Here is a 26039-nt window from a genome sequence, read left to right as displayed (position 1 = left end):
TCTATCATTAGCATGAAATAAAGGTTTGTTTCTAACATCTCATATTTGCCTTTATTAAACTATAAATTTCTCGGGAGTAAGGGCTATGCATTGTACATCACTGTATCTGTCATAGTGCGGAAGCTGGTTTCTTACAGATTTTAGACACAGTAATCGGATGGATGAAAAGAAGGGCAGGGGGAGAGGGAAAGAAGGAGGGTGGAAGGGGGAAGGGTAATAAAGCAAATCCTTTAAATGCACTTTGAATTAAGAAAGAAGATGTGGATGCTTTATTCTTAAGCGATATCAGCCCATCATTTTGGGCAATACAACAGAATGAGGCAATATGACATTCATCTGATGGAGTGATCGCTGACTGTCTTCTGCACTGCGGATGGATATGCTGGATGACCATGACAGTCTGGTCGTGAAATAAAATAGATTTCTCAATTTTGTGATGAAGGCTGAATATAGCCACTGATGATTGTGAGCCTTGTGTTGTATCTACAAATAATGGAAACCACTAGATATCTTAATTTGTTAAGATTATTAAAAGTTCCATTAAGACATTTAATTAGCAGGTTATTTGCTGTGTGATCTTTAAAAGTCTACCAAATGGTATGATGCTTTATTAAAGTATAGATTATATTTATTGAGCATTTTCTTTTGAGCCATTTTAGGTGTGGTTAGAGTCTTCGAAAGAGGTCTTGTTGAATCACTAAGTAATAAACCGCCGTGTAGATTCCATGTGTATTACTACTGAGAAAACATTAGTTAATGCTTTGGGCCTGATGGGCTTGTCAGCCCTGGGGATGCATAAAATCACAAGAGTTGAGGAGAGTGGCAGGGTGGTGTTTTTTATACAGCAGTGGATTTGGGATTAGGTGAAGGTGAATTCATGTCTATGCTGTCACCCCATTAGAAGGTCAAGGCAAATACAGCCTGCAAAATAACACCCTTTGACCATAGCTGCAGAACAAACAAGGGTAGATATTTCCAAGAGCAGGAAGATAGCTAGGTTAGTGGAAGGTACACGGACACTGGGAACAGAAAAAAATCTGAAGTTCAGATCTGTCCCTTTTTAACTGTATGATTCCAAGCCGCTCCTTGAATTTCCCTGGACTTCAGTTCTTCCATCTATTTAGAAGGAGGCAAACTTCTTCTATAAAGAGCCAGATAGCAACTATCCTAGGCTTTGCAGATCACGTATGTGCTCTATTGCATGTTCTTTGCTCTACTGTTTTCAGTTTTCTTTTCTTTTTTTTTTTTAAATAACCATTTAATAATGTAGAAACCATTCATACCTCGGGAACTGTACAAACCAGCTGCTGGCTGGTGTTGGCCCGGGGTCATAGTTTCCTGACCCCATATGATTGTATTATGAAGAAATTTCCCTTTCAAGCAGCAAGTACCTGGTACAAAGAAGCACTCAGTGATTGTTGATTCGTTCAAGTCTGAATGTTTGGCCGGTTTCAATGGTGCCGCAACTATTTTTACGACGACCCTACTGTGTTACCATATGTGCCTTAGGATCCTTAGCTGTAAATTCAGGGTAACAGTTCATGGCTCTTGCTGTCCATCTTCCCAGTGCCCCTCACATAGTAGGTAGGTGCTCAGTTAAGCTTAGTGTCCCAGCGCCTCAGTGTGGAGAGAGGGGCGGCTCTGAGCAGAGCATGGTGGGTGAAATATACACTCCCTTCTGCAAAGCTCAGAACACAGAAGACAACCAAAGAATAGTTTTCCAGATGTCCCGTGTCTGTCATTTGCTGTCAGGTAAACTGCTAGATCACAGGCATATTGAGGAGGGGAAATAAGGAGAGCAATGGGGAGGTTATGAATCCGGGAAGACTTCACAGTGGTCCTAACATGGTCATGGTTCACTTTGAATACTTTTCTTTTTACAGTTATCCAGGAAGGATTCAGTGGTTCTCCCTAGCAATTCCCTTCAGTCTCTAACAGCAAAAAAAGAAAACAAAATAAGAAACCCAGGTAACTGGAGAGCATGCTGGCCACACAGGCTCTCCTGCTTGTCCTGTGCTTTTTCCTCCCTTTCAGAGACTTTCAGGAGGTTTCAGGATGTGGTCAGATTGTCTTCTGAATTTTAAAGTACATGTGTATAGTCAGAATGCAGCCATCTGTAACTTCTGTCCCATCCGTCCTAGCCTCGTTTCACTTGCCTGCGCGTTTTGCTGCCAGGGTTTCAGCCCTATGAATTACTTGCTGTTCCCTGCACACAAGACTTCTTTTTTCACAGGCTGCTCCTTGTGATATGACCACCTCCCTTTCTCAGCTAACCCATTTCTCAAAGCACATCAGTTCTTATCTGAGGTTGTGACTCTTCCCTTAGTGTTCCAGATCCTCTCTGGCAATAAATCCGTGCCCCCATCCCACTCTTTCTCCCAGTCAGGGTTGGGACAGTCCCATGTGATTCCAAGTCACTCTGTTTATACCTCTGATCATCTTTGATACCCTGATGATACTGCATGATAACTATCAGTGGCCTGCCTTACTAGATTGTTAACTCTTGGAGGACAAGAATTTTGTTCTTTACCCATTTATAAACCCAACACCTAGGGCAGCACCATGCTCAGAGTCTATATTCAGAAACTTTATTCAGGGTTGCCAGATAAATATAAGACACAGTTATTTCTTTTTTGAATGAAGTATAGTCGATACACATAAATTTCAGGTGAACAACATGGTGATTTGTCAAGTCTACACTATATGCTACGCTCACCACAAATGTAGCTCCCATCTGTCACCAAAGAACACTGTTAGGGTGCCACTGAATATATTCCCAGTGCTGTGCCTTTCATCCCCGTGACTTATTCATTCCAGAACTGGAAGCCTGTATCTTCCACTCCCCTTCCCCTATCGACCCAACCCCTAATCCCAAACTCTCTGGCAACCACCAGTTTGATCTCTGTGTTTGTGGGTCTGTTTCTGCTTTGTTTTGTTTCAGATTCCACATATAAATGAAACCATATGGCATTTGTCTTTCTCTGACTAATTTCACTAAGCGTAACACCCTGTAGGTCCATCCATGTTGTTGTAAATGGCAAGATCTCATTATTTTTTTATGGCTGAGTAATATTCCATTGCATTTATACACCACATCTTCTTTATTCATTCATCTGTTGATGGACACTTGGGCTGCTTCCATACCGTGGCAATTGTAAATAATGCTGCAGTAAGCACAGGGGTACTATATCCTTTCAAATTAGTGTTTTCATTTTCTTTGGGTAACCCAGTAGTGAAATTATTGGATCATATTGTATTTGTATTTTTAATATTTTAAGGAGCCTCCATACGGTTTTGCATCAGTGACTGCCTCAATTTATATTCTCACCAACAGTGCCTAAAGGTTCCTTTTTCTCCACATCCTTACTGACACTTGCTGTTTGTCTTTTTGCCATATTCTGTCTGATGTAAGGTGATACTATGTCTATTAGCCATTCTGACTGGTGCACTTCCCTAGTGAAGAGTGATGTTAAGTGTCGTTTCAAGTGTCTGTTGGACATCTGTATGTCTTCTTTGGAAAAATGTCTATTCAGGTCCTCTGTCCATTTTTTTTTCTTGGATTCTTTGGGTTCTTTTGGTGTTGAGCTGTGTAAGTTTGGTATATATTTTGGGTATTAATCCCTAACCACATATACCATGTGCAAATATCTTCTCCCATTCACCAGGTTGTCTTTTTGTTTTGTTGTTTCCTTCACTTGGAAAAGCTTCTTATTTTGCTGTAGTCCCAAAAGTTTATTATTTTTGCTTTGGTTTCTCTTGCCTCAGGAGACATCCATAAATAATATTGCTAAAACCAATGTCTAAGAGATTACTGTCTGTGTTTCTTTTGGGAGTTTTATGGTTTCAGGTCTCACGTTTAGGTCTTTAATCCATTTTGAGTTTATTTTTGTGTACGATGCAGTTTCATTCTTTTGCATGCACTGTCCAGTTTTTCTAGCACCATTTGTCGAAGATGGTCTTTTTCCCCATTGGATATTCTTGCCTCCTTGGTTGTAGATTAATTCACCATATAAGTGCAAGTTTATTTCTGGGCTCTCTTCTATTCCACTGATCTCTGTGTCTGTTTTTATGTCAGTACCATTCTGTTTTGATTATTATAGATTTGTAGTGTATCTTGAATTCTGGGATTGTGATACGTCCAGTTTTGTTTTTCTTTCTTAAGATTGCTTTGGCTATTCAGGGTCTTCTGTGGTCCCATGCGAATTTTAGGATTACTTGTTCTACTTCTGTGAAAAATGATACTGGTATTTTGATAGAGATTGTAATGAATCTGTAGACTGCTTTGGATAATATGGTCATTTTAATGATACTAATTCTTGTAGTCTATGAGCATGGAATATTTTTTCCATTTTTTGTGTTGTCTTCCCTTTCCTTCATCAGTGTTTAATAGTTTTCAGAGAACCGATGTTTCACCTCCTTGGTTAGTTTGTTCCTAGGTATTTTATTCTTCTTTGTGCAATTGTAAATAGGATTGTTTTCTTAATTTCTCTTTCTGCTGCTTTGTTATTAGTGTATAGAAACAAAAGATTTCTGTATACTAATTTTATATCCTGCAACTTTACTGAATTCATTTATTAATTCTAATAGTTTTTGATGAATTCTTTAGGGATTGCTCTGTATAATATCATGTCATCTGCAAATAGTGACAATTTTATTTCTTCCTTACAGTTTAGATGCCTGTTATTTCTTTTTCTTGTCTGATTGTGGTGGCTAGGACTTCAGTACTATGTTGAATAAGAATGGCAAGAATGAACATCCTTGTTTTGTTTCTGATCGTAGAGGAAAAGCTCTGTTTTACAGCATTATGTGTGATATTAACTGTGGTTTATTATATGTGGCCTTTATTATGTTGAGGTATGTTCCCTCTAAACCCACTTGGAGAGAGAAAAATCTTAATCATATGTTAAATTTTTCAAATGCTTTTTCTGCATCTGCTGAGGTTATCATATGATTTTTGTCCTTTATTTTTTAATATACTGATATATAGATATTCAACCATTTTTGCATCCCCGGAAAAATTCCCACTTTATCATGTTGAATGTTCCTTTTCGTGTATTGTTGAATATAGTTTGCTAATATTTTGTTGAGGACTTTTGCATCTGTGTTCATTAGGAACATTGACCCATAGTTCTTTGTTTGATTGGTATGTGTGTATGTTTACAGTGTCTTTGGTTTTGGTATCAGGGTAAAGCTGGCCTCATAGAATGTATTTGGAAACTTCGCCATTTCTTCTGTTTTTTTGGAATAGTTTGAGGAGAATGGGAATTAACTCTTCTTTAAATATTTGGGATTCACAGGTAAATTCTCCATCTGGTCCTGGACTTCTGTTTGTTGGGAGTTTTTTGATTACTGAGTCAGTTTTGTTACTAATAATCTGTTCAGATTTTCTTTTCTTCTCAATTCAGTTTTGAAAGACTGTACCTTTCTAGGAGTTTATCCATCTCTTCTAGGTTGTCCAGTTCATTGGCATATAATTTTTCACAGTAGTCTCTTATAATCCTTTATATTTCTATGATGTCAGTTGTTACTTCTCTTTCATTTCTGAATTTTTAAAAATTTGTGTCCTCTCTCTTTTTTTTCCCTTGATGAATCTAAAGGTTTATTTGTGTGTGTGTGTTTGTTTTTTACCTTTTTAAAGAACCAGTTCTTGGTTTTATTGCTCTTTTTAAATTTTTTTAAATTTCTATTTCATTTATTTCCACTCTGATAATTATTATTTCTTTCCTCCTACTATCTTTGGGCTTTGTTCTTTTTTCTAGTTACTTTGGGTGTAAGGTCAGACTGATTATTTGAGAGTTTTGTTTGTTTCTTGAGGTAGGCCTGTACCACCATAAATTTCCCTCTGAAAGCTGTTCTTGATGTATCTGAAAGATTTTAGATTATTGCAAGACGCCAGTGAAATTTGAATTTTAGATAAACAATGAATAATTTTCTTCTACAAGTATGTTATTACATGGGGCATTCTTATACTAAAAAATATATTACCTGAAATTTAAATTAAATTGAATGCTCTGTAATTTTATTTGCTAAATCTGCCAACCCTACTTTACGAATGAATGAATGAATGAATGAATGTCATTTTTTTCTGTATTAGAGCAAGGAAGCATTTTCATTAATTCCTGCAATTTTAGATTGAGTCAGCCATAGTTGAAAATTTCATCAGTGTGATCTGAAATCCTTGAATGCACATTGGAGGCATGTTTTATATTATCAACAGAGGGATTTACTAAATATGAAAAGAGAAACTTTTCAGATTAATAGAAGAGGCATGTGAGTTATGATGACTTACCAGAGGTAAACAAGAATATAGAGACTCTATTGCAGTTAGACATGTTTAATAGTAGTGAAGTCATAATAATACTGTCTAATGTTTACTGAGTGATCAGTAGGTCAGACACTAATCCAGGTGCTTTTGTACATGTAATTACTTATTCTTCATAATATCAGCCCTGTTAAATAATTTTATTTTCCCAAGAAAATTGAGAAGCGGGGAACTTAAGTTCTTATTCTAGATTACATGGCTAATTAGTGTCCCATCTGGTATTTGAACCTAGATGAAGTAACTTTTGAATCTGCTCTTCTAATGACAATGCTCTGGTTTCTTTTTTCTTTTTTTTTTTTTTAAAGATTTTATTTATTTATTTGAGAGAGAGAGAATGAGAGACAGAGAGCATGAGAGGGAGGAGGGTCAGAGGGAGAAGCAGACTCCCTGCCGAGCAGGGAGCCCGATGCGGGACTCAATCCCGGGACTCCAGGATCATGACCTGAGCCGAAGGCAGTCGCTTAACGAACTGAGCCACCCAGGCGCCCAATGCTCTGGTTTCTTAATGCAAAGATTTACCATGGACTTTTTAAACACGCTTAATGCACCTTGTGTGATTACATTGTGAAAAATCATTATGGAGCGAAAATGTATTTTCCAATTACTTGTAGAAATATTAAAAATACAATCTCAAATGTTAAATATAGGTGTTATTACATACCTACACATATGGATATCTATAAGACCTACACTTGCTAGTTTAACATTTTAAGAGGCCCATAATGCCACTCTAACAGGGGTTAAGGGTATTAAGATGCAGATGTCCCTGCTGCAAAAAATACCTTCCTTAGTTTGTCATCTAGTTCCTATAATTGCTGCCAATGAAAGCAGGGTGAAAGGCAGTGTTGTAAACGACACAGGAGGATACTGTGTCAAACTTTTTTTTACTGCCCACCCCCCGCCCCCCGCCGCCACTAAGCTACTATCCCTTCCGTGTGATCAGACCAGGCCAGCATCAGTTCGCTTGAGTCCTGCTCACTGGGGATGCCCATGGGCTGGAGGTTGAGAGGCGACCCAGGGATGGACAACAGCTAACCACGCAGTCAACACAGACAAGGCCCCTGAGGAGTGTAAGACTTCACCAGCCTCTCTACCCAGAAATTGCTTGTAAGAGTCAATTTCTATTATTTCATGTATTTACTTTAAAAACAATATTTATTTTATGATAGGTAATTCAAGTACATAATATAAAACTCAAAAGCTACAAAAGTAATTTTCCCTCCTTTTTCTGTGCTTTAATCACATAGTGTCTTCCCTGGATGTAATTACTTTTTTTTAACACACCCTGAAATAACCAATGCATTTTAATGTATGCTTATCTGTGTGTATTTTACATAAATGAGAGCCTATACACATAGTTTTCCTCCAGTGGTCTTTTCACTTAAGATATCCTGGAGATCATGTGTATATATTTTTTCTCCAGTTATTTTATTTTATTTTTTTTATTATGTTCAATTAGCCAACATATAGTACATCATTAGTTTTTGATGTAGTGTTCAATGATTCATTAGTTGCACATAACACCCAGTGCTCATCACAACACGTGCCCTTAATACCCATCACCCAGTTACCCCATCCTCCACCCCCCTCCCTTCTGTAAACCTCAGTTTCCCTGAGTCTAGAGCACAGAGGACCATAGTGGAAGGGAGGGAAAACTGAATGGGAAAAGAAATCAGAGAGGCAGTTATTTTAATAGTTTCTTTTAAAAATAGCCCCTTGTATTGTTGTAGAAAAAAATTTTTTTTTACAGATTTTATTTATTTATTTGTCAGAGAGAGAGAGCACAAGCAGGGGAGGAGCGTCAGGCAGAGGGAGAAGCAGGCTCCCTGCTGAGCAAGGAGCCCAATGGGGGACTTGATCCCAGGACCCTGAGATCACGACCTGAGCTGAAGGTAGACACTTAACCAACTGAGCCAATCAGACATCCCAAAAAATTTTAATCTCACATTGATACATATTGAGGTTATTTCCAACGTTGTTACTACAATGTTGTAGTAATATTTAATGTCATTATTTCCCAAAAGCGTGAGTACCTATGCGAGATAAATAATCACAAGAAAAAATGTAATACATGGTGTGAATTGTTATACAAAGCTGAATTGTCTACAAAAACGGTTACAGTAGATTATATTTTTACCAATAATGTTTTCACAAGGACTTTGCATTTCTCTCACTGTGTTTTGTGGCCTGTTTTCATGTTTAAAAGCTATTTCTTACTTGTCTATGAAGGGTCCATATAATTTGCTCATTTTTTAATTGAGGTGTTATTTTTTATATTCCTATTGACTTGTAGAAACTCTTTACATATTAAAGAAATTAGCTTTCAATTATTTAGGTATTTAAACTGTATAATATTTTACAACTATTTAAAATCATATACATAACTTAGAGTTGCTGGGCAAGGAAGGCAAGTCTAATATATTAAAATTCTTGGTAAAAATTGATACATTCAATGAATCCAGTATCCTGTTTGCTTTTCCTAATCAACACTGACTATTTTGTTTGTATGCAGGGGTTCCACTTCAGCACTTTTTATTCAGATTGGTTTGTATAAGCATAGCCTTGAGTTTCCTTTCTTTACCAATGAAGCTGTTTCTTCTCTTTATCTGTGACTCAAAGTTGATCTTCAATTTGGATGAAATTATAGCATGTTAGATGAACTGGACTCTAAAATCACTTACTAATATTGTTTAAAAAGCTATTTCTTTATTCAAATAATGCAAAATAGGAAATATTTGATGAGCAAGAACCAAAAAAAAAAAAAAAAAAAAAATCTTTTATAGTTGTCTCTGTCTTAAAATTCTCAAAGTAATGATAATAATAAATGAAATTTCTAAATATTTCTCTTCCCTGAAAGAGCCCTATTAAAATCTCAATTTTAATTTTAAAGTATCGAAATATGATTTTATGAACATGTATTACATTTTCTTGACTTCTGATTGTGAATGTATTATTTCAAGTGAACATGTCTAATTTCCATGTGAAAATACATTTTTAGTCACAGATAAACATGACTAATAGGAAAATTTATGCCATGATATACCACTGACATATTTAGATAGTAGATCATAATTATAGGCTTATCATGTCCTTTTCTGTTTAAAGCAATATCCTTGGATTCAGGATGAATTGTCTCAGGAGCATTGAAAACCATTATAATTGGAACTTTTGAAAAATGTCCACATTGCTAAAACTAATTACAGAGGAGAACAGAACAGTGATCTCAGTCACAATTTCGAATGTGGATAATGGGGCACTTCCTCAAGGTCATGTACTAAGTTGGCAATAGAACAAGAAATAAGAGACACTCTCTTGACACGGTGCCTCAGATTCTTTACAGGAGAGGACACACTCCCAGCTTGAAGGCACTTTAGCTAAAAGGCCTTTGAAATATGTGCCCACACACCTTAACATTGGTTTCAAACAAGCATCAGTTGGGATTTACCAGTACATCAGTTCTAGCCATCATTCTAGTATACTTCTGTTTCTGCTACTTTAAAGATAGGGAAAACGGAAGAATTACTTGTCAGCTCTGTGGAATGCAGAAGACATGCAGAAAAAAGACCAATGCATTATTTTATTCTTTAAAGTACTTAGGACCCAGGGCGCCTGGGTGGCTCAGTCAGTTAAGCGTCTGCCTTCAGCTCAGGTCATGATCTCAGGGTCCTGGGATTGAGTCCCTTGTTGTTGGGCTCCCTACTCAGCAGGAAGTCTGCTTCTCCCTCTCCCTCTGCCCCTGCCCCTGCTCGTGTGTGTACTCTCTCTCTCTCTCTCTGTCTCAAATAAAATCTTTAAAAAAATAAAGTATGACCCTTAAGACACATGGAATAATATGTCTGTTAATATCTTCTCCCACAATGCAAACTTTCTTTGGCCCATTAAATTACAAAATTACATGTATCACTGTCTGAAAAGTAAAACCAACCACCGGGTTTATTTTGATCAAATTATTTTATGAAATATGGTTCAGAGAAGGGGAAGCATGGAGTTAAGAGGAAAGTGAGTGTCTGATTTGAGTAAAGGAACAAACATTTATTGTGTTGTACTCCGGGGTTGACTTTTTTTTTTTTTTGAATAGAGGAAAAATTTTCCTTCTCCTTTTTTCCCTCTTAAATTAAAATACCTCTAAATCATTCAGAAACAGACCAGATGGCCTCCTAAGAAAGCCATGACAACATAATATCTAAAATCTATTCTTCTAAATGACTAATAAAATAATAACAGAGAATAAACAAGAAAAGCAAACTCTTTCTTCTCTCCATAAAATACACTCCAGGAAGACATTCTTTAAATTTATAAGACTTTGCCAAAGAGTGTATTATTCAAAGCTAGAGTACAGAGTAAATACTATTTGTACTCTAGCAACAGCAACAACAAAACTAGGAATTTCCTCAGTGGTTCTTTCATACCCTAGCTATAATGGAGTGTACAGAGGACATTCTTTAATGTCTAGATAGAAGAGCAAAAGCCACCAGTCACATCAACATTCACAGGAATGTATGTGTTCAAATATAGAATATAGAAGCAATGTGGCTTACTTTTGACCCTCACTTCAGCTAATGTCACAAAGGGAGCACAATGGGAAAAGAAATAGTGGTATTTACTCCTCTGCAATTGCTTTCCCTCCCCTTTCAGCAATTCCATGTATTAGTTTGAACCATATGAAATGGCCAATAGCTGTGCAAAAGTTCCTATTTCATTTGGTTCAGCCTAATAAATATCTATGGTCATTGTCATTGAAGCATGCCATAGAATGCAAAGTTCTTAGGTCACATGAAAGATTCATGATGGGCGCCTGGGTGGCTCAGTTGGTTAAGCGTCTGCCTTCGGCTCAGGTCATGATCCTGGAGTCCTGGGATCGAGTCCTGCATCGGGCTCCCTGCTCAGCGGGGAGTCTGCTTCTCCCTCTGACCCTCCCCCCTCTCATGCTCTCTCTCTCTATCTCATTCTCTCTCAAATAAATAAATAAAATCTTAAAAAAAAAAAAGAAAGATTCATGATGCCACCAATGCAACAGAAGTCCTAGAAAAAAACAATGTGAAAATGGAGTTCTTCCAAATTCATCTCTCTTATTGATTGTGACCTCCCATGGGCATAGGTCAAAGAGGATTTGCATCCTCTGCGGAAGTGAATTAATACAGTGAGTGGAAATTCCCAGCAGTGTTGCCAGGAAGAATACACTTTGGGGTTATTTTATGGATCATGCTTGGAATTGTTCTGCCTAGAGAAATATCCTCTTTGAGGTCGTGTCGTGAGTCCGTACTCTTGATGAGAAGCAGAGACTGACGTGGGTAGGCTAGTGCACTGGTGTTGACCGTGAGTTGGTATATGTTCTTGATAATACAGTGATTTTTATGCGTTGGTTTTGTCATTACTTCTGCATTCTTCATTGGAAGAATCTAAAGGGTGGAGGTCATATTTTCTCTTTAGATATATATTTACATATATCAATGGGTATACAGCAACATCTACTTTAAAAAGTGAGAAGACCACCAGTGTTCTAAGATTACGCATCTAAAATGATTTCCTTGATACTTTATTTCATCATAGCATATGGAATGTTTCCTTTAATTGAGCTTGATCTTTCCAGCTAATTGTTAAGGTTTTATGTATTATGGTAAAGGAAAAAAAGGTTCACTTAGTCAATCTCTCTTTAAAGATTTTATGTATTTAAAAGAACAAGTGAGTGTATAAATGTGAGTGGGGGGAGGGGGGAGAGGGAGAGAATCTCAAGCAGACTCCCCACTGAGTATGGAGCTTGATGCTCAGGACCCTTGAGATCATGACCTGAGCCTAAATCAAGAGTCAGAAGCTCAACAGACTGAGCCACCCAGGCGCCCCCTTAACCTCTTCTTAAAAAATAAATCCTTAGAGTAGCCCCCAGCACTGAACGATGTGGCCTTGCCCTCCAGTCTGTTCTCCTGGCCCCTACCTTCTTTTCCTCAATCTCAGAATCCCTGCCTTCTTTGTTTTACAATAAGCGATTTCCTTCTTTTTTTTACAATATGCTATTTCCTACCTCAGGGCTCCTGCCTGTGTTGTAGATGTTTCCTAGAAAATACATCTCCTGACTCAGGTTGCTAACAAATCCTTCCAGTCTTACTGTTTAACATCCTCAGAAATGTTGTCTGTCCTCTGAATTGCCAAATGAGCACCTCCCTTATTACAGCTCTGATTGCATGCTGTTAGATTGGCATTTTCAGCTATATGCTTGCATACTGATTTAACTTCTGTCCCCACTAGACCTCAGGATTCAGGCATGCAGAATGTAATAGCCCCCAGTAAATATTTGTTAAAATAATTATTGCCTTGTTGTGATTATATTCACAAAACATGCAAATACTTAAGAATAATAAAGTGTTTGAAGGATATTCACCAAGATGTTAACCTTAGTTATCTCCTGGTAGGTGCCATCGTAGTATTTTTTTATATTTCCCTCTCTTTTTGTTTAACTATTTTTTTCCATAATCAATATGTAGACCTATTTCTTAGGTGGATTTTTTTTTACCTTTATAAATGCTACTAAAAGATAGTAGAAGTTTGCATGGGTGAACTTTTGAACTGGGATGGAGGGTTCTTGGCAGCGCCATCTCTCTGTGCGTGGGCATGAAGATAACAGCTGGGGTCTTCCAAGGAAACTGTTATTTGTCACGAGTGCAGGGCCTGAAAAGGTGATAAGTCAGAAAGTAGAGGACCTCCAACCCTAGATAACAGCACAGAAACTTTTCTTTCCTGGGTGTTTCCTTTGGAAGCTCTCATACAAAGAGTTGACACAGCTAGATTTAAATTTGAAAATGTGCAACCAAGTGCGACGTGAATGGGAAGAGGGATTGCGAAGGAGCAGGGGGGCCAGTTATGAGGCCAGATCAGCATTCCTGTTTGGAATGGTGTTGGCCCACATAGAGCAGTAGCTCTAGGAATGTACAGGAAGGAGAGGGACAATAGAGAAGGCAGAGATAGAGCCAGTCTGAGCAAACCTATGCAGTCATAGAGAGATCTTTTGAGCCTAGGCAAGTGGAAGAATGGTGATGTCATTGACCCAAAGGGTGATGTCATAGGGTGCCCAATGAAAATCGAGGTTTTGCGGTTAAGAGGAAATGAGTTGGGTTTGAATTAGATTTCAGTGGAACTTCCAGAGGCAGGCGTCCAGGAGGAGAGAGGTAAAGGCTAAAATGAAGTCTTGAGAGTCATTTATAAAGCTAGTAGTTGATACCAGAAGATGACATGAGATTTCCCCAGTGAGAGAAGTCAGAGCAACAAACAGAAGGCCAGAAACAGAATTTTGGAGGAACACCTATATTTTAGTGAACTAAGGTAAAGGATTCAGGAAAATAAATTGAGAAGGTGGTGTCAGAAATAATTGGGAGACTGCTATTACGGAAACTTAGGGAAGGAGTTTCCAGAGAGAAAGTGGAAAGAGTCACATGCTTCTGCGATGTCCTAGAGGACCCTAACGTGATGATATGATACTGATAGCAAAAATTGACTGGTTGCTAACTCTGTGCCATCCCTGGTTAGAAGACATGTATTTATGTGCAGTGCATCGGTCCATTTTGCAGAGTGCGGGAGGTGTGGGTCATGTTGGAATCACTTCATGACCAAGTAGGCAGTGGAGTCGGTGACCAGCCTGATGAAGCTTTTTGTCCAAGAACACTTACCTGCTCTGGGACCTAACTTTCAAATTGGAAGCCATGGTTGAATTCGCCACAAATTGTGCAATTCTGGTCTGTCACTAATTCAGAGCGTAGTTTCATTTTAAGTGGCTGTTGGATGTTTATCGTCCCACTTGTAGTATGTTTGCCTTTGATTTCTGAGATGGAAAGGGTTTACTTGGTCCGGCGTGAAGCAAACTTCACTGTGGACTTACACTGCTGTGCTTGACTAAGAGGGCAGGGCCGGGGGCCGTGCATGGCTGTAAGCTCCAAGTGTCAGTGTGCATGAAGGCTGGCTCGGAGGGAGGGCTCGGGCTCGGGAGCAGCGCTCACATTACTCTCGAGCTGGGAAAGCTTCTCAGGCAGCTACTTTGCATGAACTACGTTCTCCTTTGGCCTCCTACACTCTGTGTCGTTCCCCTGAGGTAGCGACGTGCTCTAGAGTTCCCTCACAGCCAGGAGGCATAACAAAATCGCTTCAGAACGAGAAGAGCCCATGTAAACCCTTGCTATGGATTATTCAGACTCTGATAGTGACGCCACGGTGGAATACAGTGACGATGAAGATTCCAGTGATGAAGTTCACGGCATCTCAGAGTCAGTGCACAGAAAACGGTGTTTGCAGATACTTGGGGTGCTTTTCATGCTCTGTGATTTCATTGAAAGGAATTTCTAACTCCTCCAGAAAGGCTTACAAAGAGAGCACCACTAAACTGCATAGCTTTGCCTGTGATTACTCATTAATCAACAGCATGTGGGTGTTGCTACAGTAGCTACCTGCACCGCAGCCCGTGTTTGTTAATTGTCAGGCTGCAGTCAACTAACACACAGGTACAGCAGTGGATGAGTAGGAGGTTTGGTTTTTAGAGACGATGTGCGCGTTAGACCCAGACTCTTGTGTAGATACAGGTGCATGACTGTATGTGTTGAGTGTTAAGAGGCAGTATGTGTTTGGTGGATGTTTTTAATTAAGTATATTGTACATTATCTTATAATTCTAGTTATGAAATTATCTTGTGGTCAACGTCAATGGGACTTCCAAAATCTCCTGTAGTCTTCTGCTAGAAATGATCGTATACCATGATCTGTCAAAAAGTAAAACTCAAAGAAAGCTGTTTTTATAAATAACAGGATCTGCCTCCTTCCTCTTTCTCTCTTCTAAGCCAGCATTACATGAAGCCCCTGTTAACTGGGCAAATGTTCTGTGTGAAACCAGGATCCTAGCAGCTGTGTATGGATAGAGAGAAGTTTAAAAACCACATGGAGCTCTTAGGACCTCTGTATTAGACGAGTATGTAATGTTTTCTATATCAATCTCATATTTCCTCACACCCGCAAAGGAAATAAGCAGTCAGGACCTCTGTATTAGACGAGTATGTAATGTTTTCTATCTCAATCTCATATTTCCTCACACCCGCAAAGGAAATAGGCAGTCACAGTACTGTCAGCTTCTATGAGTGATATTGTCTCATTAGAAGTTTCTGCCGTCTCTCCTAAAATAAGGGGTTAGCACATGTCAATACTAGATCAGATAGCACTCTGTCTCTCACGGGAGCAGGTTCTCTGAGTCCACAGGGACAGCATTTCTAGATACCTGCATAGGCAGGCATAATGGCATGAAACACTTTAATAGCAGAGATACAGCGTAGTGGCAACATGAATTTGGCATGGAATGAACTTGGCATTTAATTATTTCCTATTGTAACATTATTATAAAGCAATATCGCAGGGCTAGGACATAGCCACGGATAGGAATTTGAACCCTATTAGAATCAAAATGATTTATTGAATTAGCTTTGCCCTTGAGCAGCCAGAAACATATGAATGCTGTTTTTCTTAACAACTAAGTATATTTTTTATGGGACAGACATTATGACTACTTACTGCACTGAAGTCATTTTCATTAGAATGCATTTAGAATTATTGTCGGATTGCAGTCTGGTAGAGTGTATAAGAAGTGGGCTTTTGTGGAAAGACATGAGCTCTGGAGCCAGCCAGATCTGTGTTCAAATTCCAAAGCAGCAACTCACGAGCTATATTTGACTCTGGGTGCGCTACTTAAACTTTGTCCTCGTGTGTAAACTTGAGATAAAATACCCACCCTCTGCTATCTGCGTTAAGTGAGATTTGTTTGAATCACCTAATACAGTTCCTGATATATACTAGGTACTGAGTAAATGGCAAATATTATAATCTAATGATTAATATATTGCTTTTCCCCATGTTATGCTTCTTCTCTGTTTTGACATACGTTACTTTACTGGGTACTATGCCTGATTGTAGACCATAACTTACAGATTTTCCTTTTTAAAATAAAATAGTTCTAATTTCTCTTGACTATGTGACTCTTCTGATATTTTATTTTTCCCCATCTCTATTTTAAAATATTTATGAGTTTTCTTTTTGTTGCAAGAAAATTGCATTCACTTGAAAAAGTAGATCCAGTTTAGGCCAGATGATATAATAAAAGTTTAAAATATTGCAAATTTGTGATGAAATAATTAAAAAATGAATATGCACAGAGAATATATTCAGAACAAAGCATTATTTTGTATATATTATATTTTTAAAGACGTCACTAAATTGTCAAGATGGTAATATATTTTAGGAAAATTCAGATTTAATATGTTTTCTGTAAAGCTGTGATAAGTGTTCTTTTGGTTTTTTAGACTAGCAGCAAGGTGTAGTAACGTACTACCATGAGCAACCTCCTAAGAAATGAGTCATTCTTGGGGCACCTGGGTGGCTCAGTTGGTTGGGCATCTTGCCTTCGGCTCAGGTCATGATCTTAGGGTCCTGGGATCGAGCCCTGCATCAGGCTCCCTGCTCAGCGGAAAGTCTACTTCTCCCTCTGCAGCTCCCCCCTGCTCCTGCACTTTCTATCAAATAAATAAATAAAACCAAAGAAAGAAAGAGAGAAGGAATGAAAAGAAAAGGAGAGGGCGCCTGGGTGGCTCAGATGGTTAAGCGTCTGCCTTCGGCTCAGGTCACGATCCCAGGGTCCTGGGATCGAGTCCCGCGTCGGGCTCCCTGCTCCTTGGGAGCCTGCTTCTCCCTCTGCTTCTCTCTCTCTCTCTCTGTCTCTCATGAATAAATAAATAAAATCTTAAAAAAAAAAAAAAGAAAAGGAGAGGAAAGAAAAGAAAAGAAAAAGGAAAGGAAAGGAGTCATACAATTTATGAAAGACCTACTGGGTGTTACTCATGTTTTCTGCCCATTGTTGTGTCCCCTTCACTAAAAATTCCTGCTCAGAAAGTATGATCATGGAGTTGAAAATATATTGTCTGCTCCCTTGGAGCAGAAAGAGTATCTGCATTCTGTTGGGTGGGAGCGTTTCGTAAACCACTGGACGGCGTGGCCACACAAAAGATGAAAGGGCCAGAATCCACAGAAGAATGCGCTTCTCTCCATGAGCTGGGCGTTATGATAAACTTTAACTCTGTCGCATTTAATACCCTCCAGGGAGTGTGCGCTCTTACCATTCCCACTTTCAAGACTTCACATAGCTTGTAGCTTGCCTCATAAAACCAAGACAGTGTCAGTCCAAAACCTGCTCTCTGCTCGTCCTATGCACAGGCTCAAGGCTGTGGTGCTTTTGCCATTCTTGTACCACACTCTTAGTAGGCGCCTCCTGCATGCCCCTGAATTCGGGGTAAGACGGGGAGTAAAAGTAGCCATGGAACCTGCCCCCCTGTGGTTTAGTGGGAGGGGGAGAGAATCGCCAACCAAGGACCCCACAAATAAACATATAGATGACAACCCACCATAGGGTACTTGGATCGAGAGGTACATCAGGCCGTGAGAACAGATGGGCGGAGAACCTGGTCTAGTTAGTTCTAATGAATTGAGGAAGGGGCCTATAGGCAGGGGTTTGGGGGGTGGTCGATGTATTCAGCAGGGAACAGAGGTGGCCAGTTTGGCTGGAAGGTGGGGGTGTGAGGGAGGGAATGACAGAATCCTGCGGGGGGCCGAGGAGACTGGAAGGAAAGTTGTAGACTCAGAAGTGAGCTTAGTATGACACATGGATTAAAGATACACACTCATTCATAGCTTCTCTCCTTTAATAGCATAACCAGTGAGGAACAGAAGTGGAAAGACTGCTTTCATAAGAGAGAGTGACGATATAATTCTTAAAAAAAAAAAAAAGGGCCTAGTGAAAAAGATTAAGAAATTTTACTTACAGACCTAAAACTAGCTGTGAACAAGTGGAGGGCCATGTGATGTGATTGTATGGAAAATCAATATAATGAAAAAGTCCTTCTTCTGAAATCAATGTATAAATGTAATACACCTCTACCAGAATCCCAGTGTGGGTTCCCTTGGAAGTGGAAACATGATTTTAAAGTCTCTGTGAAATATGAATGTTTAACAATGTCATCAAGCTATTTCTGAAAAATAATTTTAGTGAGGGGGCACTTGTTTACCAAATACTCAATACTAATGGTTACTATAAAACAACTGTAATTTTATTTCTTTAATTTTTTAAAGTTTGTATGTAAGTCATCTCTATACCCAGTGTGGGGCTTGAACTCATGACCTCAAGATCAAGAGTCGCACGCTCTACCAACTGAGCCAGCCAGGCGCCCCACAACTGTAATTGCAATATCATGGTGTAGCCACAGTGAAAGACAGATCAGTAGAAAAAGTACTGGGTTCAGAATATATGTGAGAAAGTAGTATATTTTGAAAAATAAAAATTCAGTGGGTACATCTTTATTTTCAAGACTTTAACAGCCTACTATTAGAGACCTATGATAATTGGATTATGATTTTTATAATGTATTATTAACAGTATATTATTTCTGTATATTTCTCTGTAATGTATTTCAAACTTATATTGATCATTAACTTTGAAATTTTACTTTTCTAGGAAAAGGAGTACATTTTCATATATAACTTACTGTTTCTATGTAGTGATACTATGACATTTTTAGTAGCTCAGAATGAAATGTGAATGTTAATTTACAAAGTCTGTCTTTGACCTCTGGGTAAGAGGAGAAATATAAGAACACATTTTTAAAGGTTTAAGAAGTTCATAGATATGCCTACAGTGACAAATTGGATATTTCCAAACAGTATATACATATTTCAATCAGAACAATTAAGATTTGTCAGATACTCTTGAAGAACCGAGAACTCTGGTGTAGATGAATAACTGTGTGTTAGAAGTGGCCAAAAGGTTAGCCACATTAAAACAGGGTCTCTAAGGGGATAATTAAAACAGATCCATTGTTCTCAAGGTTATAATAATAAATTCACACACAAATGGATTACTCAGTCCTCGGGTCCTTTAAAAACTCTCATTACATCATTACCATCCTCATCATTATCCAGTTAACTCCTTAATTCCCCAAAGAGCACAGGGAACAAGGATATAAAATTTTGTTTCACTTATATAAATGAAACTTTAAGATCGAAAATTCTAACTCCTGGATTATAACTGTAGGATTTGAGGGATTCATGGCAAGAGTAAGGTGGTTCCTCAGGACAAAGAAATTTGAGACATGAACAAAGCGTAACCCTGGGGATGGATAAACCGAGGGGTATACATAATTCACTGTGTTTCCTGAAATTAATTGCAATGATCACTTCTCTTTGATAGTAAAGGTTATTTTACTTCAACATCTCTCTCTTTTTTTATATAGGGAGGATGTGAGGACAGCAAACGTGATTGCCGCAGAGGCTGTGACCTGCCTTGTCATTGACAGAGAGTGAGTACACTGCGTTATTCTGTGTACTGCACACTCCGATCTGTGCCGTACATAAATTCTTGGAATTAGACGTTGTTTTATGGAGTTACTAACACTTGTTTGATATTCTTTCATTTTAAAATGAGCTGTATATTTGATTCTCATTCCCTATCATTCTTGGAAGTGGCTGGCTCTGCCATTCTGGCCTTGAGAGTTTCCACAGGGTGCTTAACCAGTGTGAGCCCCACCACAGTTAGCTTGTTTACGAGCACGGGCCATCATGCCATGTCACAGAAATGTCAGGATTCATGAGACACAAGGAAATCATGGGTCCCAGTGGTTTTTTGTGTTTTGTTGTTGTTGTTGTTTTTGGTTTTGGTTTTTGGTTTTTGTTTTCTTTTTTACTGGGGAGGATCTTAACAATGCTAGCTATTTGAGTAAATTTTTAGAGTAATAATTATTATTACTGCTATAGAATATATAATAATATTACTAGTAGTATTATTATTATTAAGAAATGGATTATTCCTTCAGCATGTTCTAGTTCTCTCTATTCTCCCATTCCCAGACTCCTATAAGGGAAGCACTTAAGGAAGATGCTTTTGGAGAAAACAACATTTCAGATGTAGGCATATATTTAGGGCCATGACAAGTGTGTTTGATGATGCCCATCCCTGTTCCTTCCCTCCATCTGGCTTTGTTAGTCTCATTGCCTGCGTGCTTTATCGGTTAAACTACAAATACCCGATTACTGGCGCTCCAAGGGCCTGGGTAAAATGTGTGTGCGAGATCTGGAAGCAGTCCTCCAGACTCTTCCTCGTTGCTGTATGTGGAGAAGTGTATCAGAAAAGCCAAGTGGCTGACTCAAGAGAAAGAACTGCAAAGCACCCCTTTTGTGAAGCCAATAGATCTAGATAGGCTGTGGGTGTCAGGATAGCCTGCCCCTGGGGGCCGGATGTGAGCAGTCGAGAATGATGGAGGGCACGTGGGGCTCAGTAAGCTCTATGTAGAGAAGGATCCAACCTGATATACCGATCTCAATTCTGAAGGCCCCTAGAACCAGATCAGTGGCATAACTGCAGAACAGGGTGTCTATGAATGTCCCTAACACAGATATTCTTTATCTGGTTCCTACAAACAACCGTTACCCAGTTGTTTCCTTCATTTGCCTAACATCTTACTGAGGATCTACCACATGCAAGTCTTTGGGTTCGGTGCCATGAGAAGAATCTGAGGAGCAGCACAGATGCTGGTTTTGGGGGTTTGCTTCTATGAGAGAATCTGTGACCTATGCACAAGGCAGAAAGTGGGAAGGGTCCAGAGGACACACTTAGGGGAGTCCCGCGAAGGGAGTGACGACTACTAAGGAGAATCGGGGAAGTCTTTGCGAGGGACAGGGCATGATTGGGCGGATCCGGAAGTACAGGCAATAGAAATAGTTTGAACAGCACAACAGTTCTCGTAAGGGAACAACCATTTCAGCTGGCCGGGAGCAGCGGGGGAGAGGGGAGGCTGGGTCAGGGTGGTTGGCAGAGGTGCTGGGGCAGGTGAGTTCACAGTCATGTTGGGGCTGGTTCACTCAATGTTGGGATGAGGGTAACTGAGAGTTTTATGCGACAAAATAGTGTCCCTCTATCACTGTATTGCTAGACTAATCTGAGAATGCTGAGTAAGATGAATAGGAGGCAGAATATCTGCTTAGCATCTGTACATCCAAGCAGTGATCATGAGACCAGTTACAGGGGGACTGCATTAGAATGAAGAGGTGAAACCAAAGGGCTTACTCCTTGACTGAATGTAAAAGGCATAGAAGGAATTAGGGGTGTACTCAGGATCGAGAAGATCTGGAGGGTGTATAGAGGAATCCATTTGGGAGGCACAGTGGTATTCCGTTAAAATTCACTTAAAAATTGCTCATGTAGAGTTAACAGCTGAAGCCACGGGATTGGGTGGAATTGCATGAAAGAAGAGAGAAGAAGATAAAAGGACCAAGTTTAGAAGTTGGGAAAATTCTTACATTTAAGAATGAGGCAGGAGGAGGAAAAAAAAACAGTAAATAATACCAAAGTGTTGGCTATCAGAGCCATGCTGGAAACCTCACAAGCCAAGAGAAGATTCACGAGAGGAAAGACAGTCAGCTGCGTTCTGCGCAGGTGGAAGCTGAAAGGTATACAGATAGAGGGAAAAAGTTTCAGTCAAGTGGTGAGAATGGTGTCCAGCCTGCAGAGAGTGAGTGGGCACTGGGGAAGTGAGATCACCCAGACTAAGGGCTATTTCCTTCAGGAACTTGGTAGAAGCTAAAGAGGGAAGGAGGGACGAAGGGAGGGGTGGCATGAGGCATTGGTGGGCTCCTGGAGAGTGTCCGTGTGATGAGTACGCACACACATCCAGGAAGGTGGAGCAAATGAAATACTAGAGGGAATATTTGTTGGAAATGAGGCCACAGAGGAAGAGATGGTGGGCAAACAAGAAAAGAATACTTGGAGAACATAGGTTTCTTTTTTTTTTCTATTTCTAAAAGGAGAGGTAGAAAATTTGTAGAGATGTAGATCAGGAAAGTTACAGAAACTCAAATGGTCTTGACCTTCCCTCTAAAGTATAAAGCAAGAGGGGTGCCTGGCTGGCTCAGTCAGTAGAGCATGTGACTCTTGATCTTGGGGCCATGAGTTTGAGCCCCACATTGGGTGTAGAGATGACTTCGAAGTAAAATCTTTATAAAAAATAATAATAATAAAGTCTAAAGCGAAAAAATCTGACTAGATTTTCTGGATAAATAACCTGGATGTGCCAGGTGACTGGGGTGAACAGGTAATCATATCGGTCTGTATCCCTACAGTCCTTTAATAATTTATGAATTTCCACGTGCATGGGATCCCAGCTGGAAAGTAGACAGGATGTTCAATAGAAGAGGAAGTGGAAGCCCATGGAAGTTGAATAACTTGATAAGATTTCCTGGTAAACAGTAAGCCCAGATTAATCAGAGAAACAAACTAGATGGGATTTTGTGGGCAGTCTGGTCCTGCTTCTTCAAATGAGTTAAGTGAGGTCCTGAGGAGTGAGAGAATGCCACGTAGCATCGTATACACACTTTTGCCCTCATCCAATTTTCTCTTTTTTTTCAAACCTAATATATAGTGTGCTCTGGGTGATGCATGGGCTTTGTCAAATAAAACCCAATAGTTGAATCCTGACTACATGATGTTTTGAGATTATGGGCAGTTACATAAATTCTAAGTCTCAGTTTCCCTATCTGCAAAATGGGATTACCTAAAGTTAAGATTGTTTTGAAGATCAAACAGTTTATCATATGTGAAGGTCCGTGCACATCACAGGATGTGTAGTAAGCATTCAACGAATGTGCTCTCCTCTTCTTGCAGAAGGCACAGGACCCCCTCTTATTTAGCAGTTTTTCTATCTGGCAGAAGTTTGTCCTTCAGAATATATACAGAGCATACCCCTGGAAAGGGGAGAAGTATAGAGAAGATGGCCTGACTTTAGAAGTCAGAATGTGCATTTCTGTAGAAGTCAGAACGTGCATTTCTGTATCTTAGAGGAGAAGCAGGTCTTCCCACCAAATGTTGAACTCACAGCTTAAAAAACAAAACAAAAAAGCACCACCAACAACAACAACCACTGTAACTTAAGGCTCCTGTCAAGAGCCTGCTGCTGGAACCTAATTTATGGCCAATTAGGGGAGCACCAGGGCTTCATCCCCTGCAAACAGATGGCAGACATTAGAACTGTCAACACAGGGAGCTTCTTTCTTAAATTTACAAGTGAGGTACCATGTTACATAAGCCAGTAATTATGCTTTATCATTCCAGAGGGAGAGCAAAAGAACTATTGTAACTAATCATGCATGTCAGAATTTCTTTTAGAAAATGTACATTGACAAACTAGAAAACAATAAACAGATACATGGTTTTCCCAAAAAGTATTCTCTGATGATTAGATTCTTGCAGCCTCATCATGATCTTAGTAACTATCTGCAGTGATTCTAGATTCTGTGAAAATTGACTAAAAAAAGATATCTGTCTAACAGGATGGTCTATTTCCATTAATAAAATTTTCAAATATTTAAAAAAATAACTAGGTGTCTTTAGCACCTCTTGTTTTGGAATCCATGAAAATATATAAATGTAAAAGTAAGTACATCACTGCATTCTATAATAGATTATGCAATACCTACTTTTTCATTGACATGAATTGTTGATAAATCTAGAGATTCAAGGAAGATCATTTATTTTCTGACATGTTGAGATCATTGTTAAAGACAGTAACATAACTGCTAGTAAGTATTATAAGAGTTTTATGTTTTTCCCCAGGAAATGAAGATCTAAGTTAGAGTCCTAACTATCCCTGATTTACTGTGTAACTTCCAAGATGTAGCCATACTGGTTATGAAAATTAAAATATTTTCTTACTGGTTGGTAAATAGCAGTGGTCTGAGTTCCCTGTGGGTCCCTTGTACTCCCATACTGCCCTGGTCATCTGATGTCCCCACCCATGACTCTCCCAATCTCTCCTGGATGCAATAACTAAAAGATGACTTCTGGTACACCCCAGTATGAGTATCAATTCTGATTGGCCAATTCCTGTGTCATACTGTTAATTGTTTTAACTATCACCCCTGGTAATCTCGAGCTAAAATAATATCTCATCACCATTGGTTTTAAACTTTTCTTTTACCAAATCCATTGTTCAAATAAAATAGAAAAAAAGCACGAACTTTTCTGCCTCCATGGGGATAAAATCCCTAGAGTACCCAAAGGTCTTCCCTCTGTCCCTCTAAATTATTCCAGGTGATGCCTAAGTCCTTCCATGGGACTCCAGGAGTCACTAAAATAATTTACAGGTTGGGCGGAGCAAGATGGTGGAGGAGTAGGAGACCTGGATTTCTTCTGGTCTCAGGAATTCAGCTGCATAGGGATCAAAGCATTCTGAACACCTACAAACTCAACAGGAGATCAAAGAAAAGAATAGCAACAACTGTCTGAACAGAAAAGCGACGACTTTCTGGAAGGTCTTTTCTGATTTATTTAGATTATATTTTCTGGGGACGTTGTTAGCTGTTAGCATTTTGTTCTCTCATTAATCTATTCTCTTCTGGACAAAACGATAAATGGAAAAAATCACCTCAACAAAAAGAACAAGAGGTAGTACCGACTGCCAGGGACCTACTCAATATGGACATTAGTACGATGTGGGATCTAGAGTTCAGAATCATCACTTTAAAGATACTAGCTGGGCTTCAAAAAAACATGGAAGTTATTAGAGAAACGCTTTCCGGCGAAATAAAAGAACTAAAATCTAACCAAGTCGAAATCAAAAAGGCTATTAATGAGGTGCAATCAAATATGAGGGCGCTAAGTGCTAGGATAAATGAGGCAGAAGAGTGAATCAGTGATATAGAAGGCCAAATGATGGAAAATAAAGAAGCTGAGAAAAGAGAGATAAACAACTACTGGATCACAAGGGCAGAATTCGAGAGATAAGCGATACCATAAGATGAAACAACATTAGAATAATTGGGATCCCAGAAGAAGAAAAAAGAGAGAGAGGGGCAGAAGGTATATTGGAGCAAATTATAGCAGAGAACTTCCCTAATTTGGGGAAGGAAACAGGCATCAAAATCCAGGAAGCACAGAGAACCCCTCTCAAAATCAATAAAAATAGTCAATACCCCGACATCTAATAGTAAAACTTACGAGTCTCAGAGACAAAGAGAAAATCCTGAAAGCAGCTCGGGAGAAGAGATATGTAACCTACGAGGGTAGAAACATTAGATTGGCAACAGACCTATCCACAGAGACCTGGCAGGCCAGAAACTGGCAGGATATATTCAGAGAACTAAATGAGAAAAATATGCAGCCAAGAATACTATATCCACTAGGCTGTCATTGAAAATAGAAGGAGAAATAAAAAGCTTCCAGGACAAACAAAAACTAAAGGAATTTGCAAACATGAAACCAGCCCTACAAGAAATATTGAAAGGGGTCCTCTAAGCAAAGAGAGAGCCTAAAAGCAGCATAGACCAGAAAGGAACACAGACAATATATGGTAACAGTCACCTTACAGGCAATACAATGGCCCTAAATTCCTATCTTTCAATAGTTACCCTGAATGTAAATGGGCTCAATGCCCCAATCAAAAGACACAGGCTATCAGATTGGATTAAAAAACAAGACCCATCTATATGCTGTCTTCAAGAGACTCATTTTAGACCCAAAGACACCCCCAGATTGAAAGTGAGGGGGTGGAAAACCATTTACCATGCTAATGGACACCAAAAGAAAGCTGGGGTGGCAATCCTTATATCAGACAAATTAGATTTTAAACCAAAGACTGTAATAAGAGATGAGGAAGGGCACTATA

General features: G+C 39.1%; 1 protein-coding gene across 2 annotated transcripts in view; it reads left to right on the top strand.

The window, feature by feature from the left end:
- PRKG1 (protein kinase cGMP-dependent 1) overlaps nucleotides 1-26039 on the top strand; it is a 1258435-nt gene that overhangs the window by 1092284 nt on the left and 140112 nt on the right. For both annotated transcript variants that reach the window (XM_044915991.1, XM_044915990.1), the window contains exon 8: nucleotides 19620-19685. In XM_044915991.1, the coding sequence (XP_044771926.1) occupies nucleotides 19620-19685 (66 nt within the window). The remainder of the gene's footprint in view (nucleotides 1-19619; nucleotides 19686-26039) is intronic.

This window comes from Neomonachus schauinslandi, chromosome 6 (genome assembly GCF_002201575.2).
Source record: "Neomonachus schauinslandi chromosome 6, ASM220157v2, whole genome shotgun sequence".
NCBI lineage: Eukaryota > Metazoa > Chordata > Mammalia > Carnivora > Phocidae > Neomonachus > Neomonachus schauinslandi.
The sequence above is the reverse complement of the archived record's forward strand: the minus strand, read 5'-3'. Positions and strand labels throughout refer to the sequence as shown.